We start from the raw sequence: 19,807 nt of genomic DNA, 5'->3' as shown, positions 1-19,807 counted from the left end.
ATTCTCAAAATCAACATATCATGTGATGCACAAATATTCATGTTTATTATGCCGTTTGACCATGAATGTATGTAATCATTTCTGCAACTGTTTATGTTATTTGATTTGCTTCTAATGTAAAGATTATGTGACGCTTGTTGTGTTTTCAATTTAATATTCTGGTCCTGTCGACATTTCATGCCGAACAAGAAACTAGATGGATATGACCCCAAAGCGAGGCACGATAGGGAAGCAACACCTTTTAGTAAAAAAGATAAAGACGAGCCTGGAGTGCAAGAAATGCATCAATTCCCTCCATCTAACTGCTTGCTACATCTGATTACGGTTGCGAGTTTGCATTGTGTATATGCATTCATGGGCGTCGTGGGGAAGCGGGTTGAGCAGCGTGCTGCGTAAATAGAAATAGAGAGAAATAGACTGGCAGCAGAAGCAATGATGTATGCTTGGCTGGAGAGGTTAATAAAATTGAAGTTGTGTTATGATGAATAAGAAAGGGCTATAAAATAGAATGTGCATAGTGAATCTCCTTGGCCAGAAGTACTGAACAGCCTGGTGAGCGCACCCATGGGAAGGCTTTTGACAGCCCTCCCCGTCACTCAGCACGCCGCAGCAAAACGAATCTTTCTGAACTGAATTGAAACAAAGGCACAAACCCTCCGTTCATAGAGCTAGAAAATGAGTATTAGAGTGAACCCACCAGTTCAGAAGGATACCCGATGCAACCCTGGGAAAGCCTCAATTCTCTCCTAGTTATAGAAACTCAAAGAAAAGAACCCACATCAAGGCTACCTTCAAAATCATATATGATATTGAGTGCTCTGCACAAAGCCTTTGTAACACCAAGGACCTCATGTGAGGCAAACTCTGTCTAATAAAGAGCCTCTCTGTCTGCAGTTCTTCATATCAACCTTGATTCCGAAGGAAATTTCTATAGGCTCTTGCCGCCCTGTCTGTTTTGCATATACATATTTCTCCTATATGTTCATGTATTTTTTGTAGCTTGACGCCTGTGGCGTAGTATTGGAATGCCATTATGTCTGAGTAGTTTCCTGTTGCTGGAAAGCGAGGCTGGTGAAAGGCAAAAAGAATGGTGCGGTCTTTGTAAGCGCAGGCATGGCAGCTGTTCATTTTTCGCCTGAGTTGCTTTGAGAAAACCCGCTTACCTTGCTGATGATAAATGCCTCCCTACATTTAAAAGCTGACAGCAGCACCACAACCTCAGGCCTTTAACTTCACTCCGTCCATCCTCCTTCTGGTCAGCGGCTTCTTTACAGGCTCATTATGCTAAAAGCTTACTTAGTCATATGTGTGGTTATGATTTAATGCTCATGTTTACTGACAGGTGAGCCCTTCATGACACTGAGATGCCCGGCAGGTTATCACTGAGTCCGGAAAGCAGGAAGCTGTGGTTGAGCAATAGAGTAATAGCTTGTGATGGCCAGGCATTTGGACAACTTTTATCTATCTGCCTTTGTCAGCAAACGGACATTGGACACACCGTAATATCTGATGGTGTGTGGAGTCTGGCCTCGTTCTTTTGTTCCCTTCTGATAGTCTTAATACACTCATTTGTTTTGCTTTCTCTACCTCCAATTGAAGTCCACCAGGTTTGTGTCTTCCACCCATCCCTTCATCGTTTTAGTCCTGTTTGCCGCACCTGCGTCCTCAAATACTCTCTCATTCACACAAATCAATTCCTTCATTCCTTCAGGTACCGGGGTGAGAGATTAATGACAGCAAAGTCATTATCTCATTCTCAATTATCAAAACTGAACTGTCCCCCTTGGCTTTATTTTATCTGTTGGTGCCCAAGAGATGACAGCTAGAATTTTATTGGCTATAGTGTCGGGGAATAAAATGCATCGTGGAGCTTAGGAGTGATGTTAAATGGAGCTGACGTGCATATAAACAAAACATTGTCATGGATCATTTCTAAAAGTATTTTTTTTTCTTCATTGTTATACATGCTTTTTCTTATCCTCAATCTCAGTACTGTACTACCGAATACATTCACCTCTCCATTTTCTTTACAACTTGTCCTCATTAGGATTACAGGTGAACTGAAATGTATCCCAACTGCGGAAGAAAAGAATTGAGACATGTTTTGATTTGTTTATGTATTATAGAAAAGCATACACAGGATTTTTTTTTCTCAAGTAAACTGAAAAATAATGCAACTTGTCATGATAATTTGTCATAGAGTGCTTATCATGAGAAAGGTAATAACTGGAGTCAGTGGAAAAGCTGGACCCATCATATCAGTGCTCTTCCATATGTCCATGTATATATCAAGCACACGTCATTCCCTGCACCTTTGCTCCAGGGTCGTCTGTTTCATAAGATCAATAATAGATGTACATGATGAAAAATAACAACCAAGGGTTGCAATTCATTCATCCGGTTCTCTTTCAGTGTCTTGGTGCATTGAAATGATACCTCTGGCATTGTACTGTAATCGAGACTCTGTCTCAAAAGAGACAACCAAATTTCAAACGTTTGTGTTAGGTAGTTGTTTCAACATATGTAGTAAGTGTGCCACATGTCCTGTCTGTAAAGTCCTCAATAGGAAAAGATTGAAGAGGTTAAGAGGACAAAATGGCATTGAAAAGTGTGGAGAGGGATGTGAGCAGGAGGCAAAAATCACTAGCAGGCAAAGTGAAGAGAGTAATAAATAGGACGTTAAAATCGAAGCAAAGTGAGAGAGAGCAAAAACTGAGGAAAGAGGGAGAGCCTCAGGCTGCAAGGCACCAGCCCAAGTATCGTTGTCAATTAACAGTGCGACCTAGTAAAAATGTTCAGTCTATTTCAGACTATTAATGATGTGCACCATCAGTTTCAACTCACTTGGCCTGACACTAGTCTGCATCATGAGCTTCCCCCGCACAGTTCATTTTTCACCACAAAAGAAGGGTAAAATTCCTCATTGAGATACACTTTTTCATTTAATGATCAGTTGTGTTTAAGTTATAATTTTATTTTCAACCGTACTGCCACAGTTCCCTTAGTTACTTGACTGAATATTTTATCATAAAACAAACGTCATTATTACACAAACTATGTAGACTTGTTGCTGTGGTTTGGGGAAGACTGCAGGATGGAAATGGGCATAGTTTCATTAGACTGGAATATTGCTAGAAAAAAAAAAATACAGCACTGAAGCTTCAATTCTATTGTGATTAAGCCCACAGACCTGCTGTAATAATCAATTTCCTCTCATTAGTGCAAGTGTAATTGGCATCCTGATTATGCACCAATTAAAATGTGTCAATAGCTCGTCTAGTTGACCATTCAATTGCTACAAGGTGCATGGTAATAGGGTCCAGTCAGGAATGATTAACAATGCATGAATGTCAAATAATCAACTCTGTGGTCTGAGCAACATCACTGTGAAAATAAGAGGCCAGACTTATTTTTCTTCTCCAAGCAATACTTCAGCCATTCATTTAAAATGCTGTCATTATTAGACCTTGAAAAATCAACTTCAATATAACACCAATGCCGACATCCCCCAGCAATCTATCCTGCTGTTTTAGACTTGTTCTTTTCACAGAGTTGATTTTTTTCATGCTGTCAAGTTATGAATATAAGAGGAAACGAGAAGCAGAGTCAAAGCTGTAGCAAATGAAAGCGCCTGGTCTGTCACTTAGAGCCTACATGCCGTGTCACCGTTCAAAGTGTTGATGCATGCACTGGCAGGTACTCACTCTAGTACTCCAGTTGTTCCCGAGCATTTGTTCCCTTGTGCCATTCCGATAAGATAACACTCAAATATATTAGAAAAGGTTTAACCCCCAAAATTAAAAAGTTATTCAGTAGTTTTAAATATGTGTGTTGAAGTTTTGGGTTCAAGGGTTACTTTGTTTAAATGGCAGCTCTGCCGAGACGTGTCACCTTGCTCTTCGTGGCCCTAACAAGGATTTTCTTTGACACTGCACTGTCACCCTTGCAGTGCAGAGGCGGGTGACGCATGCATGTATGGTGTGTCAAGGGAAGCTGGCATAGTGTTGATGGCTGTTCGCTTAGCTTGTGATCCAAAAACGTAGCCTTCATTACCAGCAAGGAACTCATACACAACTTGGTTTGTTTGCTTTTTAATTTGGAATATTACTTGTATTTTTTTTAAAAAATGTTGGATGAATATTTTTCCAAGAATGTTTTTTTTTTCCTTTGTCAAATACATGCAGGGTCAGGAGACATCATGTTGTTGGCTATATGTTGTCCAATGTGGTGTTTATATGCAGCGCAGTGTGTATGCAGCCATCAGGCACAAAATGATGGGTCAGGACTCCTCTAAAATAGGACCAGTGGACAGACAATCATCCCTCATTTTTTCAGAGGCGCTGTACACATTTCTAGATGGCTAGAAGCAGACTGTCTAAAAAAGTAAAGGAAATAATTTACTTCACTTTTCTTTATCAACAGTTTGTGAACAATTTGAGTCATGTACATGGAGAAATTACCTTTATTTATGTATTATTTTTGGTATATGAACCGTTTTGCGTGGATGAGCAGATGAATCTATATTTTGCTGTATTTTGCCTAGGGCAACCATCATTGGCAACTTGCATTACACATTGAAATCGAAATCCACTTAAGGGGTAAGGCGGAAATCATATCTATGCGCACCCTCCATCATCCACTCAAAAATGATTGATGTCATAGTCCAAAAATAATTTCATTTTCATCAGAAAATACTATCTACATTATTATTTATTGAACAGCACCGTTTCCTAAATCAAGGCAATGAACAGTTTATGTCAGTCATGTCAAATCACATCGAAATGGCCATCAACACATGTTGCGAGGTGGAAGTTCCAACATTCACCCAATCTCAGATGCCAAAAGCAGCCACGTTTTTGTAAGGAATTACATATTTAACTAGTAGAAACAGCAACTGCTATTCATTGTCGAAACAAATTGACAGCAAGCTTTGCTCCTCTACGGTAAAATGCCATCTATTTATTTGCTCTAGATAAATAGATTAAATAGTCCTGTCTTCAGGCAAATTGAGTTTAAAGAATGAATGTGTGCTCCGTTTTAACAGAAAAAATATGGTAAATGGAAGTACATCAACCTTCAATGCTGCATCGAAGTGAAGTAAAAATTTCAGTTACCCAAAATATGCCGTGAAATGCTAAAATATTAGTGTTAGCAGATATTAAATAAACTGATCAGGACTATTGCAAAACCGGAAACCCCTCAGATACAATGCTGATTTCCGACCTGTGTGACAATTACATCCAAACAATCTGAATGGAGACTTGTATTAAGTGCTCGGAAAAGTAAAAAGTACAACCCTCCCCTATGGTAGGCTCCTCTGCCTTCGAGTCATGGCAGGATAAGTGATATGTATAGTATGTCTTGGTGGATGAATGCTTTAAACTTCAAACTAGCTGCATCTCACTATTTATTTAGCTTTGTTATTGAGCACAGGAGATGAACATCGTTTTTCAATACAAGCAACATTTTTTTTTCTTTCAGACAAGATATATATCTTTAATAAGAATGAGAGGGTTAAGGGGAGTGATATTGATTTTGGGTTTCCAATAAAGAAGAAAGATTAAAGAGGATATGTGAGGTGAATTTGCGCAAGGAGCATCAAGTTTTTTTATAATAATTTTAGCCTGACAAAAAACACATTATGCATCAGAATCATTTTGTTGGAGAAGATATATCTCCAAGGGAACTGTAAACGTTTAGAGGTTTAGAGGTTACAAGGTAATTACATGAGACTAATGTTCACAGTGTTATGTTAAATTGTGAGAACGAGATATCATTGTTTTGCATGCAAAAAATATCTTTACAGGAAGTTATATTAGACCGTTTAAATATAAATGGTATGTTATATTCATAACAGTTTCACTTTCTTAATTTCTGTACGATGTAGAGCAAAGTTAAACTTTTTTAAACACGTTATGAAATCCTCAGTGTACATTTTTAACACACTTCAGTTTACATGTGGAATTATTTGGAATAATTATATAATCATAATAAACATAATAACCGGGGAAAATGCTATAGAGTGGCCTTTAAAAAGATGGTGATAATTTCCGAGGTAGAAGATGTAGTACCTTCCCAATTGCTAAAACGCATTAAAAGATGACATTAGGAACATCCATGGTTTGACACCTTTGACAAGATATGTGCCCATGTAACGTAATTACTTGAGGAGTTCAAGCAGTGACCAAATCAAGCCGAACAAAGCTCAGAAGAACAAGATAGAAATACATATTTATGAGCAGAGGTACCTGATTATTACAGGGAATCTCATGCCGAGCACAGTCCTGGAATATCCAAGTAAGTGAATTAGATTCCGAGGGTAGAATTTCTTTCTCTAAGTGAATTTTTCCCCCTCAGTTTTCTTAAAATCAAAGTTGACTTTGATTAACATCATTAACACATTAATATATGTATATACATAATTGTTCTTTTGATGTAGGAATAATAAAAATACCCAACAATTTCCTCGTTAACTCAATCAACTAGTCCCCCTGCATTGTTTACAGTTTGATCTTATTATGGTAGATATGTGAGGCACGCTGGCATGTTCGGGGGGAGGGGAGAAGTCCCGGTGGAGAGAAGAGGACAGAGCTGAAGGTCGACTCACCTCGACTGCTCGCCAGCTGTCACAAGTGGACAGGCAGCAGAATCACCTTAAACCTGAATTGATTTCTTTGAGTGAGACAGAATGAAATTTCAGATATATGTTGACCTCTCTTGATGGAATGTGTCACCGTGACGCTCAAGATGGCGCAAAAGAAAAGGCTTATAGATAGCAAATGTCATTTTAGGAAGAGATGAACGGTTCCTGGCTTTTTTCACCTCCAACTTCTGTTATTGACTCTCTGCCTGGCATAATTGCTTTTTTTTGTTACTGCTTCATAATTGTGTAGTATGTTCTCTCTACATGTCTTAAGTGACATTATGATTTAGATGTATAAATCACAGACGAAAGGTAATAGTACATAAATCTTCTGTTATTCTCTTTGAGTTCTCATTTAAGGAACTGATGCAGCTAGAGAGATAATTTAGTAACTCAGAGATATTTGATGAAGCTCTCCTCCAGAAAAGCCGTTTGATAAAGTCTGCTAGCAATGAAAACAATTTCAAGCCAACTTCACAGATAATTAGGCACTTTAGCCAGTGGGTTTGATTTGGAAATGAGCTGAGCTCACAGCAAAGGCACTCTTTCCTCAGCACGCTGAAGATACCATCGCAAAGAGATGAAGGCTTGATTTTCTTTTTCAGAACATAAACATCTCCATGAGAATCCCTTTTTTGTCGAATTTCACTCAAGTAATACTCAAAGCAATAAAAAAAGATAAACAGTATATACAGTAATAGTAAAAACATTATTATTGTTATTATTATTAATAGTCGTAATAATAATTATTGTTATTATTACTTGGTACATCCCATTTACATTAGCAGTATCTGCTTTGCAAAACTACTTTTTGTTGAAAGTGTTTAACAGTTTTAACAGCTCAACTCTAGCAAATGCTCTCTCTCAAGCACCATTATACTGTTGTTATGTGCACTAATTAGGGCACTTCTAAAACAACAAAATCAGCCTATGACAGATTTAACTTTTGCACAGAGTTATATAGCATGCCTACATTTAAAAATGTTCACTTTCATTGCTGCAGAGGGAGTCCACTTGTCTTTTTCTCAGTGCTTGATTCTCACCCATATGCACAAGGAGAGCTAGTTTTTTTTTTAAATGCAGTTGCGTGTGATGATGCCATATTGAGACTTTATCCTGTGTGCCAACATGATGTCTTAAGCAGATGCTCAATTGAATGAGTGATGAGACAGTACGTGCCCAATCGCCAGGTTTTTCTGACATACTATGGTTGATAAATCACAACATCTCTGTTTCATTTATGAGCCTGAAATGCCTTTTTGATAGATTCCTTCTGTGTTTTAATAATGAGATGTATATAATTTGCTGCGTTCTATTCACATGGCAAGTCTCGATGTGCATAGATATGTTTACACTGTCGGATGAAATATTTTCCCCCTAGGCATCATTACTGAGGTATGGAATAATAATTGCATAGTGTACAGTTCGTGGAGCAGAAATACATGCCTGGAAAAAAGGGGAAGTCATTTTCTTGTGCCTAATTCTTCCATTAGCTTCGTAATTTCATTAACAAAGCTTAAAAGAGAGAAGCAGAAGACTGTCAGGGGTAATTAAAAGATAAGGTGGGGAGAATGGCCTGCATGTCCTTGCTACACGAAGACATTTAGCCTCTGTAGTGAGATCCTAATATTCCCTCAAGTCAACCTGCTCATGAGCACATACATTAGATGCATACAAAGACATACTTAAGGGATGGCAGAGGTTTTCCTCCACCTGCCAGGCAGCGCCTCAGAGGCTCGTACAATGTCAAATGATTGGTTGCAGTCCTGTCGCGTTGGGCTGACGAGCTATAAAATATGTCTAAAGCACAGTCATGGTCATCATAAAGGACTTATAAATGAGCACTGAGGTCTTCTTATTTTGCAGGAATAGGAGAGAAGGACCTACACGGTGGTAATTTACATTTCTGTCTTTGCAGAGTGGGCAGTAAAATGAGCCTGTAAACAGTTCATGGTTTAAATCTTGCTTTGTTTGACCTTATACAACTATAACTTGTGTCTGCAGTAACTTTAATAAAGAGTGAGATGCAGTACTTGTGCTTTTGTTGGCATCAGTGGAAGCAAGAAATGCTACTCAAGCGCTTGGTCCGCAGTGTCTGTTTTGCAGCTTTATTGCTCCTAAAACAACTATGCCCGTGGTTGTATAATGACTGCAGATGGGGACATTTAACGAGCGACTGACACCCCCAATATTACGGCGCCTACTCCTCCCTCCAGCTGCGAGGATAAGAAGCATTAAGAAACAGGGATGAGATTAGAAGAGAATGGTGGATCAACTTCATCAGTTAATTAAACTCTATTGCAGCATGATGAGCAATTAATCAAGACGCCATGAAGAATGTCAGGCAAGGCTGAATATTCTGGGTGTGGTATGTATGCGCCATACAGTCTGCTCCCATGAGGCAGCACAAGTGAGCAGCCCTGAATTTGCAGTATGGCCGTGGTTTATATAAGCAGCTATCAATCAAGCTGACATCAGACCATAAGATATTAAAGCTGCAGGATTGGGATGCTCTCAGAACATGACGGAACTGCATGCTTAAGTCCTACCAGTTTGAAGATTTTTTTTATGCTATGGTATAAATAGGGAGTCTTCCTGATACAGTACATGTACATGTCATGTGTAGGCCTCTCGGGAAGGAGAGGCATCTCCCACTACTCTTAATAATGGATGAACATTGACTTTAATTATATATTATTAGCAAATGTTGAAGGACAATGGCAGTAGGTGAAAAGAACAAAATTTGGAGTCCGTTATCTTTATACAGATGAGTATTTTTGCACTCTTCTGGGAAGACTTTTATGTTCATTTTGTGAGGCTATGGTGCTACCTGTTTAGTTGCTCGCCCTCTTTCATCTTAAAATCTGTTTCAGTGCTGGATAGTTTCTTTTGTCATATGTTTATGCTATGGACATTTTAGTTGGAAACCTTAACAAGGCCACTGGAAGCATTCAAAGTAAATTGGAGGGAGCTATTGAAAGCAGGACTTACTAATTGCGTCGGTCCCTCAAGACTGACAGTTAGTAAGACGTTTACTATTGTGTCCTGGTTTTGGAGGTCTAAGTAGGTTCTCTTATCTCATACTTGTCTTGGACTAAATTTTTAAAATGAGAATATGAGGCAGGATGATGCTTACTGCTCAGCTAGTATCTCGGGGACTCTTCCTGAAGGATTTTAAGTGGAGCAAATCACTCAAACAGACAAATTAACTCATAGGTGAAGTTTTACTACCACATCAATGTCTGACAATCACACTTGTAACACAAGTATGACACAAGGCCTACAGTTTTTGTGATTGATTTTTTTCTCAATTAGACAGCTTAGGCAAACAGGACCTTTGAATGACTGATTTTGATTGTACTTTCAATTCTGTCTTTTTTGAGAAGGTTTGAACCGTCTGAAATTAACCAGAACCTGAAGGTCTTGGAAGGCAGTTGATGATTTAATTTGAGAGTGTTGGCAAGAGACTGAGATGCAAAGCGAGTTGGCTGTGCTGACTGGATAATGACATGCAGAATGCTGCAGTTCTACCATAGGTTTAGCTTCCAACCAGATGCTCATTTCAGTGAATCTCCAAAGAGGAGAGGGGGTCATACACTAGCTTACACACTCATTGAAAATTGATTATGTAGTACATATTGACAACTTGGACCATAAATTGTTAAAGAAACTTCTGCAAGGTGAATTCAAACATTATTTTTGACTTACTGTTGATCTTCACTGTGCACAGTTACTTTATGAGTCACCCTAACTCACCTCTGTTGCATTTTGTGTTCTTGTTGTTCCAGGAAAGAGGAAACATTGCTGTGGTGTTTAATGTTGGAACAGACGACATTAACATAGAAGAGACGACAAAGTTTGTAAACGACGGAAAGTACCACATAGTCAAGTTTACGAGGAGTGGGGGTAATGCCACACTCCAGTTGGATGATCTCCCGGTCATTGAGCGCTACCCCCAAGGTGAGTGATGCACTCTCTCTTGAGAAGCATGAATTTGCTAATTAAGGTTGACTTATAAAAAAGTTGATTATGAACTGCACTTGTCATGATTATGTAATGTTGGTTATTCTCTTTCCAGCAGCTGTGTAGAATAATACCAGTGTTTTCATACATGCTTTAATCACACTGTGCATATTGATGTTTCTTAACATTGATTTTTGTTTTCTTATCAAATACAACCTTTCTCAAAGGCCAGCCACACTGTTGACAGTGTGACTAGTAGAGTATATAGATCAAAATCTGCCTATATTTAGTGTATTAGCAATGCTTAAATTTTAATTGAGAATTTATAGTGCAACAGTAAAATTAAATAAAATGGAATTACATGTCCAGTTTATAGTTGCTAAATCTATTGTGTGTTTTTGCATGAAGTTGACATAATATGAATGGAGTCCTTGGCTAAGGAAGGACCTGGCAACACTGGTACTTTTCTGTGCAATCTCTACATGTCAATAACATGAATATTAAAATGTCACAGTGTTTATTAATTTAACTCTCTGAACGGTAGAGGGCTTTGACAAAAGCTACTGTGGATAAATGAATGTTAAATGCTGTGTTCCAAATTGAAATATGTACAGTACACCCAAAGGGTGTGCTCTCCATGTCCAAATCAAGTTCATGTGTTTGAACGTGGGAGTGAATTAAATGTCTGGGCAGGAGGACAAATGTTTTTTTCAGAATGTTTGCTGACCTTTTTAGCAATGACAGTGGCAATTATCCAAAAGCAAGATGGTCAAATGTGCTCAACCCTTCTTAATCACCTCGGGTAAAACATGGCGAGTGATATTTCTGACATATTGTAGATGGGGGGGAGAAAGCACAGCAGTGTTAATAGTCAATCTTGGCACTGCAAACATTGTTCAGGCAGATCATGAAAGAAAGAAGCTGGTGAAAGCAACTTCATTATTTTCCTGTTTTGTTACTTAAGAGTGGTCTATTTGTCAACCTTATCTTGATACAGGTTGCGTTCAATGTGTAATGACTCAGTTGTCAATCACTGACAATGGTGTTTTCTATGATGCAGTACTGTTATCCATTACCTTGTCTTTTATAGAAAGAGAGTCCCTGAAGTTGAGCACGTCTTGTGGAACTCAGTGTCCAAGTGATTTGAATTTTGAAACACATTTTCTCTGAGGTCATAATGGGGTATAACTTACAAGTGAAAAAAGTGAACAGCTGGTATTAAAAAGAAGAAGAAAAAAACCCACAAACCAAACATGGGGCACTTTCACCCCTGACACTATCAGAGACTAGTCTGACCTTGGTGTTAAAGCAGGCGTATTTTCATGGTGATGGTCTTGTTCAGTGTGTTTGTGAGTTTGGGCATTTATGCCATGCCATGCCACCTGGCGTATCTGCAAATTTGGTTTACCAAAGTAGACTAGTTAAAAGCAGGTCTAACTCATGGCGCAGGTAGTGTAGCGCTATTTTTGACGGAGCCACAAATTCAGTTGTCATGGGATTTTGTTTATGAATGTGATACCTGCATGGGACAACCCCTCTGAATCATTACGTTACGCCCAAGTTACTTGTGTAAAGATGAGCAAAATACCAAACAAATAAAATTACAGCCATGTACAAAAATAGTGCCCTACTACTTGAGACGGCTACTCCTTTTAAAGAACACAAAGACTTAAATTCAAAATAATTCATTCTGAACATACACATTCTAGATTCTGTCTTACACAACCTACGGGGCAATCAAATGTATTGGTTCCATTGTAGTCCAAATTTGTTATCAACTGTAAAGTAATTTCTGTAATTTCAACCCTTAGCCAGAGAAACATGCAATGATCCATTTGCAATAATTCCAAGGTTAGCTATTCCATTAGGGTCATTTAGACTAATTGCATTCAATTACAACTGCTGTACGGTTCCCCTTGTCACCTCCAGCACACAAAGCCATCATTCACTCGGCCCGCCTTTCGTTTGACAAGTATCCATGTATGCCACTAATACACTCAATAATAGTACCCCTTGGCCTTGGCCTCTTACGGATCAACAGTGACTACAATAGAGCAAGGCAGACACAAAAATGATGGTTTGAAAGTCCAACAGACAGAAAGGTGCAGATTGCATCGCAGGGAGCAATCATTTTCGAAAGCAAGGCAATAATTGTTCCACCAAGACTTATACTGCTGTCATCGTAATCTCACTGAAAAGCCTCGTCCTTCATACTTAAGAGGCCCCATTAAAAATCTTTAGCGTAATTATTCTAATCTAAAATTCAAAGCTCACGCACAGATGCATAACTACCCTTCTGTTTGCTGTGGTTCTTCCTTTTATTCTTGCTCTGCTTTTCGCCACACACAAAAGGCTGGGCTGCAACAAAAACAAGAAAAAAGGGCTTCTTCTCCAGAGTATTGGCCATGAAAGTAATACCAACACAATGGTGTTGCCAGGCCCGCAGGGCACCATGCAGCATCCTATTACGGTACCCAATGAGCATGCACTGCACACAAAGATAATAGAGAAGTCCCCGCCTGGCCTTATTCTTTTTACTGTTATCAGTACACAGTGCACTTACATGACTCCCCCTGCATTCACTTCCCCTTCTCTCTGTACCTTTTACCTTCAAGCTGACCACCCCTGCCCCCTCTGTCCATCTCACCCTCTATCCGATTTTTTTTATTTTTCCCACCTTGCAGTGCGGAGTCCGCAGAGTGGATTGATGGTGGGGGTTGGCTTTTTTTCTTCAAAGTCTCATAGCTGTATTTTATTTCCCCATCGCTCTTCTGTTCATGAACCTGCTCAGGCTGCCTCCAGAAAGTTTTAAGTACAGTACAATGGACACCATGGGCAAAGAATTGGAATCAATTAATCAAAAATTATTTTATCTTTTATAAGTGTTCTGATTCCATCGATAGAGGAAATGTCCCAGTATCTGTACTGACAACTTTGTTCCAAAAGACAAAATGAAACGAATCCGACCAAATCAGGTCATTTGGGGCGGCTCAGCTGAATCTCCGCTGTCTGGAAAAGTAGATAAGCTTGGCCATCTCATACTAAACCAAATCACCACTAGGCAATAGTCTCAGGCTCTCTTTGGTGGCCTGCGGATGGCATTGTTCATGTGCCACAGTGGGGATCAATACATTATCATAACGCGATTATATTCTCTTTTAATTGACCCCAATATGAGACTGGCCATGTTTGACACCCATCCAATTTGCTAGAGTGCGGAAAATAAAAAATATTTTTGCTCACAAATAGACACATTTTGAATTATCTGTGTCTGTGTTAGCCGAAAGGCACCTTTCCTTGTTATGTTTTTATTTTATTGTTATTCTTTTTTTAACAATGTGAATTTTCGCTATTCAGAGGTAATGACGGTGTTTTATATTCATAATCACTCTATTGTGATTGTATTATTATTATTATAGGTAAAATACACATTGTGAGTTACTTCATGATTCCAAGCTTCTAACTATTAATATTTTTTTAATTAATATTTAGTGCTAAGCTTTTTATACGATTCCATACAACAGTTTTGTGAGAACACGTTAGTTGGGAAACGATGAGCAAAGCCTGTAAATGTATCGGAGTCACTTCTCACTCTATATGTACTTGTTACACAATATAAAATCAACTCACAAAAAAGGGATCGATTGCTATATTGAAGAATGTATTTCTAAAAAAAATTGAAAAAACATAAAATTGCTATAAACATCCTGTGACAACTTGACACAATCAGCAGCCAAATTCAATGAACTCAAGAAACGAGTTTTAAATCCTTTTCAAAGGTGCTGTGCCTTTGTAGCCATTCAAGCTGATGTAATGAAAAATGTCTCAACATTTCTTTTCTTTTCCTTTTTTTTTGCCACCAAGACCTACTTTCCTTCAGGTCTCTGTGTTCCTGTCTGCTCAGGGGCCATTCACCTCCAAAGCATTGTTAGCTAGCAGATCTTTAATCTGCACAGGGTGAATTAATATAGTTGATGGAACAAACATTGTCAATCTGCAAGAAGAATGAAGCGGACTGAATTCAATCCCTGCAGACAATAGGAGAGGGGAAAGCATTCACTCTTTAGCTCTGGTGAAGTTAGTGGTCCTGACAAAAGGTTGATGCAGAGTTTGTCCTCATTTATGCCGAGTGGCCCTTCAATGTAAAAGTGGCGGTTTCTTTAGGATGCTTCTCCTCCCGTGGCACTTCTTTGACACTTATTTACTGAATAACACTATTCCATCCGCAATAACCCTGCCCATGCAAACATATGACACTCACTTGTCCGTGTAGCTTTTGTCAAATCCATTTTACGAAAGATAACTATGCAGTATAGCTCTATCTTGACTGTTTTATTGTTCCGTATATTACATGTTGTAAATAGACTTTATTTCTTGTCATCGAGGCTATTCATTACAAGATTGATATTTGCAATGTGTTACATTTTCTTTTCAAACCAACAACCAAGGGTGATATAATTTAAATTTAAGTGATGTTTATTTTGAAAATGTATGTACTTAACCAGTAAAAAAGCATTTTAAAATTTTCAGAGTGGAAAGATAAATGTGGTGGATACAAGACTTGACAATGAAACTTGTAATGTGGTTTGTTTTATAACCTAGCTTTATTAATCCAAAGGATGAAACCATTTAATTTCAATTAATGTAGACCTAATTTGTTGGATAAAATAAATTAAATGTTTGTTTAAATAATGGTTCATTAAATATTTGTTATAAATACACCAAACATTTTCAATATAAAACATGTAAATGTGCAGTTGTTTAGCTGTAGAAGTATGAACGTTTGAACCCTTGACCTTACAGATTGTAACCACTGAAATGTCTCTTTAAACTTTAAAGGCAACAATGATAACGAACGCCTGGCGATTGCTAGACAGCGAATCCCATTCCGACTTGGTCGAGTAGTTGACGAATGGCTACTCGACAAAGGTAAAATCACTGATTAAAATTTCAAATAGAATAATTTCATCATAACTAAGTTGTTGCAATATTTTGTAAACACTAAACATAAAATAAAACATGAATAAAATAAATGATTTGAATAGTTAATATAATGTTACTGTAATAATGTATGTATTTGGTAGTCAGCTGTTTTAATACGTGTGTGAATTTATAGTTAAAGGGACTATAAATATGAATTTAAATCAACATTGTTAAAATTTCTATAAATTATAGTAGCATTTTGCTGTAAATTTGCTGTAAACTACTAAACAATAACTATAAATTTACTATTTGTTTTGACTTTATGTGCATTGTTTTTTTTCCATGTTTTTGACAGATGCCTTTTAATGTTTGTGATTAAACTGCTAGAAATTATAAATAGAGAACAATGCGAATTGGCGTCAAAATTCTGGAGTCCCTTTAACATATTGTGTATAGGGCTTTATTTCAATGAACTGTAACATTAAAACAATATGAGTGCATGCTTTGATTTTCCAATGTAATAACCAATTCATATTTTTCACATAAAATGTGAAATGACCCCCTCTTTATGTTTGATTCCTTTATTTTGCTCTAACCAACTTCCATATCACATTGTTCTTATTTGTTTTGTGTTGTTTTTCATGCTTAACCTTCTTTAGTTTATTATTCTTTGATTGCGTTTGCTAAAAGGAGTCTGGATGCCTCCAACTATAAAATGCCGCATTGTCACTTTTTCTATTCATGCTGTGTTCAAATTTCTTACATTTTAAAACTTGAAATAAAAAACCCAATTATAGAAAAAAATCTAAATGCATTATCGATTCTATAAATGCTATACATATATATGCATTTATTAATATATTCATCTTTCATATTGACATATCATAGCTACACTTACCGAATCACGATTTCTTGTTTTTATGAGACTAACCTTTTAGCAAAGTTGCATTTTCTTTTTTCGTATTTTTGTTTTTTCATAAAACAGGCATGTCATCATAGTAACTGCAATAAATTGCCAGGGTTTGCTTCTACAACCCGTAATTTATTGGTCTCATTAGCCACTGGCGAGTGTTATCTTTTTTGGTATTTTTGTTTACTTGAAAAGTCTGCAATCCAACAGATTTGTATATGTAACATTGTTTTCCCACAGGGCGGCAGCTTACTATCTTCAACAGCCAAACTACTATACAGATTGGTGGCTGGGAGCGAGACCGGACTCGATCCTTTCAGGGCCAACTTTCAGGCCTCTACTATAACGGCCTGAAAGTGTTCAACATGGCCGCAGAGGGGGACCCCAACATTAAGATCCAGGGCAGTGCGCGGCTTGTAGGGGAGTCGCCTTCTTCTATAACACCGCAGTCAAGTACCACAGCCAATCGGTCCGAAACGTCCACGACCATTATGGAGCTCACCACCACCACTGCGTCGAGTCGACGGGTCAAACAGACCACACCACGAGAGCCTCAGCAGGTAAGCTAATCATTGTTTTTAAATAATGTTCGAACTGTGAATCAAATTTTATGATACATGCATTGGCCACTGTATGAGGATCTCTATTCCTCTGCTTCTGCTTCCTAAATGCCTTCATTTCCTTCTACCTTTTGCATAAATGATTTAATCACTAGGGGCAGCACCACTGATATGCAATTAAATGCAGCCCAAAATCTGGATTTGTTAATTATTAAACAGAAGTGATTTTGATATAGGTTTCTGAAAGTAGAGAAAGCCACCGCTTAAAAGCACATTTCAATTCATTCCATTATTCTTAATATACTAACCATTCGGTAATATTCCAAATATAGGTTGAAGTTGATACCTTATCGATGTTTCAAATATGTATTTTGGTGCCAAAATGAATCGGTCATCACTGTTAGAATGTTAAATATTCCTTATTCTCTCATTCACCATGCATATGAAGTTGCAGATAAGAGTTGGATTGATCAATAAAACCGAATTAGGACGTTGAGTTGATCCATTTGATTAAAGAGGTGTTCTGTGATGAAGTCAGCAAGATGAATGAGGCATTGAAAAAATGTGCACTGGGAGATGTCATTGTCTGTGGTTTGATTCTACCTGACGACCTTTCCGCTGAGAGCTCCTGCAGAGGGACGTTTCAGTCTCAGGACATTGCTTTGTGTCTGGCTTCTGTTCAAAGAAAAGCATTCAGAGTCCTTACCCTTGAATAGCTCGTGTTTTTAGCATTGTCCTCCTGGTTGAATTCCTCTCTGATGACCATTTCAATTCAGTCATTTTTCATTTTTGAATAAACTTTACATTCAAATTCGCTTTTAGCATGATTGGCCCAAGTGAAACAGGCACGGCATGGCAATATGTTTGATTTAATTTCATTCATTGGATTGTTGCAAATAATTTTCATATTACTTGCCTTGAAATGCTGCATGCAATTACAGCAACTTTTTAGCAGTACTGTCACACAACATTAGTTGTATCTGCACTGTCTACGTGCAGCTCAATATGTTAATAATCTTTTGTTGTGGATGACCTGGTAACAGTAGTTTATCGTTCCAATCCTTTTTATAGTAATCATCCATGCACTACTTCTCTTATCCAGTAGCCATAGTATCTGCCTTCAGGCATTCTTTGATGGTCTTGGTCCAGCATTGGATTATTGTTTGACAAGCTAAGGCTGCAATCTTAGATTTCACACTAATCCTGTATGTGCCGGTATTCAGACCTGAGCTTTATCTGGGGGTTTGAATCACTCCTCAGGCAACTAATCTTACGCAGTGGAGACTCTTCAACAGGAGCTTTACGCGATGAGAACCGCAGATTATTTGGTCTTAATTTTTCTTAAGATCATATCTGTCATTACATTTTTAAACATATTACAGATTCCTGGCCATAATATTGCCGCTTCAAAGGTATTCCAAGAATTGTATGAATATGTATTTATAGTCTCCAGAGCAATATGCCTTTGTACAATCCCATTTTTTTAACCGTGAGGTTGGGGTCAAATGAATTAGAGAACTGAAAGGCAATAACATTGGTGTCAATTCAACATTAAACATCCTTAGAGCTAATGTTAAAAATAGGTCGAACAAAATTATTAACATATTTTTGAAATTATTAACAGGTAGAAATTTCTTTCTACCTGTGTATTGAACAAACTTTGGCTCATATGGAGTACAATCACATCTGACAAATTTGTTGTAGTGATTAAAAAGCTCTAACCAATCCCTTCATCTATTTTCAATACCACTACCTGGGCGAACCAGAACCTATGCTATATGCTTTTTCGTAATCTTGCTTTGGTGGGCCTGAGGCTTGGTCACACCCTTTGCCCACTCCAGGCCAACAGATGGCAAGGGAGCTGCGACAGCCCCTGGCCTGCAGCATTTGCTCCCTATGACAGATCATATCCATCATCTTGATGTCACTAGAGGCAATTATGGAAACTAGCCTTCAATATTATGCCATACACACTGTGAGGCACACGGGTGTCTCACTGATGGCATTGAAAACGCATATCAGCACATGCTGAAGTGTTTTCATGGCGTGATGCAACGTTCAATATGTTCAATTAGTATTAGTAATTGCTGTTTGTTTTGTATTTTTTCCATTATTCTAAAATAATCTCAATCTTTCTATGGTTCCCCCATGGTAGTATATCAGAGGCTAACAGATTGTTCCACTTACACTATTTGAATGGCAAAAATGAAACCTAAGTGATTTGGGGTGTAATGTTTCATAAAAGAGTGATATTGACACTCACCCTTTACAGCATATTTTATTAACCATTTTGTCATCTCACAGAGCATTGGCTCTTATGAGTATGCTCTTGTGAAAAAACGAACATAAGAGAACCCTTGTTATTCATTTATGAATATGAGTTTTGTGCCGACTATTCAATAAGAGGCACTGACGCTTCTTTCATTTAAAAAAATGTATTTTCTGAGAAAAAAAATGTCAGGCCAAAGCTCTTTAAAAGCTTGTGTTTAAAACCTCTGCTGTCACATTCCAATGTGTGGTGCTCAAAGGAGAAATTGATGTTTTACTTAAGCCTTTAATTCAATAAATACCATCTGATCTTCACAAATAAGCATTTAATCCAACATATTGAATAAAACTTAGTAAACAAGAGCTGGAACCTACACAACTATAAGTTGAGCATTATGACTATGTTTACTTGTATGTAATTTGTAATATACCAATTATCATCATTGCAGCATAGTCATTAAATCTATAAGAGCCAAATAGCTCAATGAAATTCATCTTGAATTCATGTGAAGTGACATTAAACATGGGAAAAAGCTCATT

General features: G+C 37.8%; 1 protein-coding gene across 11 annotated transcripts in view; it reads left to right on the top strand.

Annotated features, from left to right (window-relative positions):
- The window catches only part of LOC148393348 (neurexin-1a-like), a 181,131-nt gene that overhangs the window by 146,961 nt on the left and 14,363 nt on the right, over window positions 1-19,807 (top strand). For 10 of the 11 annotated variants that reach the window (XM_088384596.1, XM_088384601.1, XM_088384599.1 and 7 more), the window contains 3 exons: window positions 10,432-10,603; window positions 15,446-15,535; window positions 16,680-16,999. In XM_088384596.1, coding sequence (XP_088240722.1) covers window positions 10,432-10,603; window positions 15,446-15,535; window positions 16,680-16,999 — 582 coding nt within the window. The remainder of the gene's footprint in view (window positions 1-10,431; window positions 10,604-15,445; window positions 15,536-16,679; window positions 17,000-19,807) is intronic. The other variant, XM_088384602.1, reaches the window with a different exon arrangement.

Source organism: Syngnathus floridae, chromosome 9, assembly GCF_059516105.1.
Source record: "Syngnathus floridae isolate MCC-2025c chromosome 9, RoL_Sflo_1.0, whole genome shotgun sequence".
Taxonomy (NCBI): domain Eukaryota; kingdom Metazoa; phylum Chordata; class Actinopteri; order Syngnathiformes; family Syngnathidae; genus Syngnathus; species Syngnathus floridae.
Note: the sequence above shows the minus strand (reverse complement) of the source record. Positions and strands in the feature narration are given on the sequence as shown.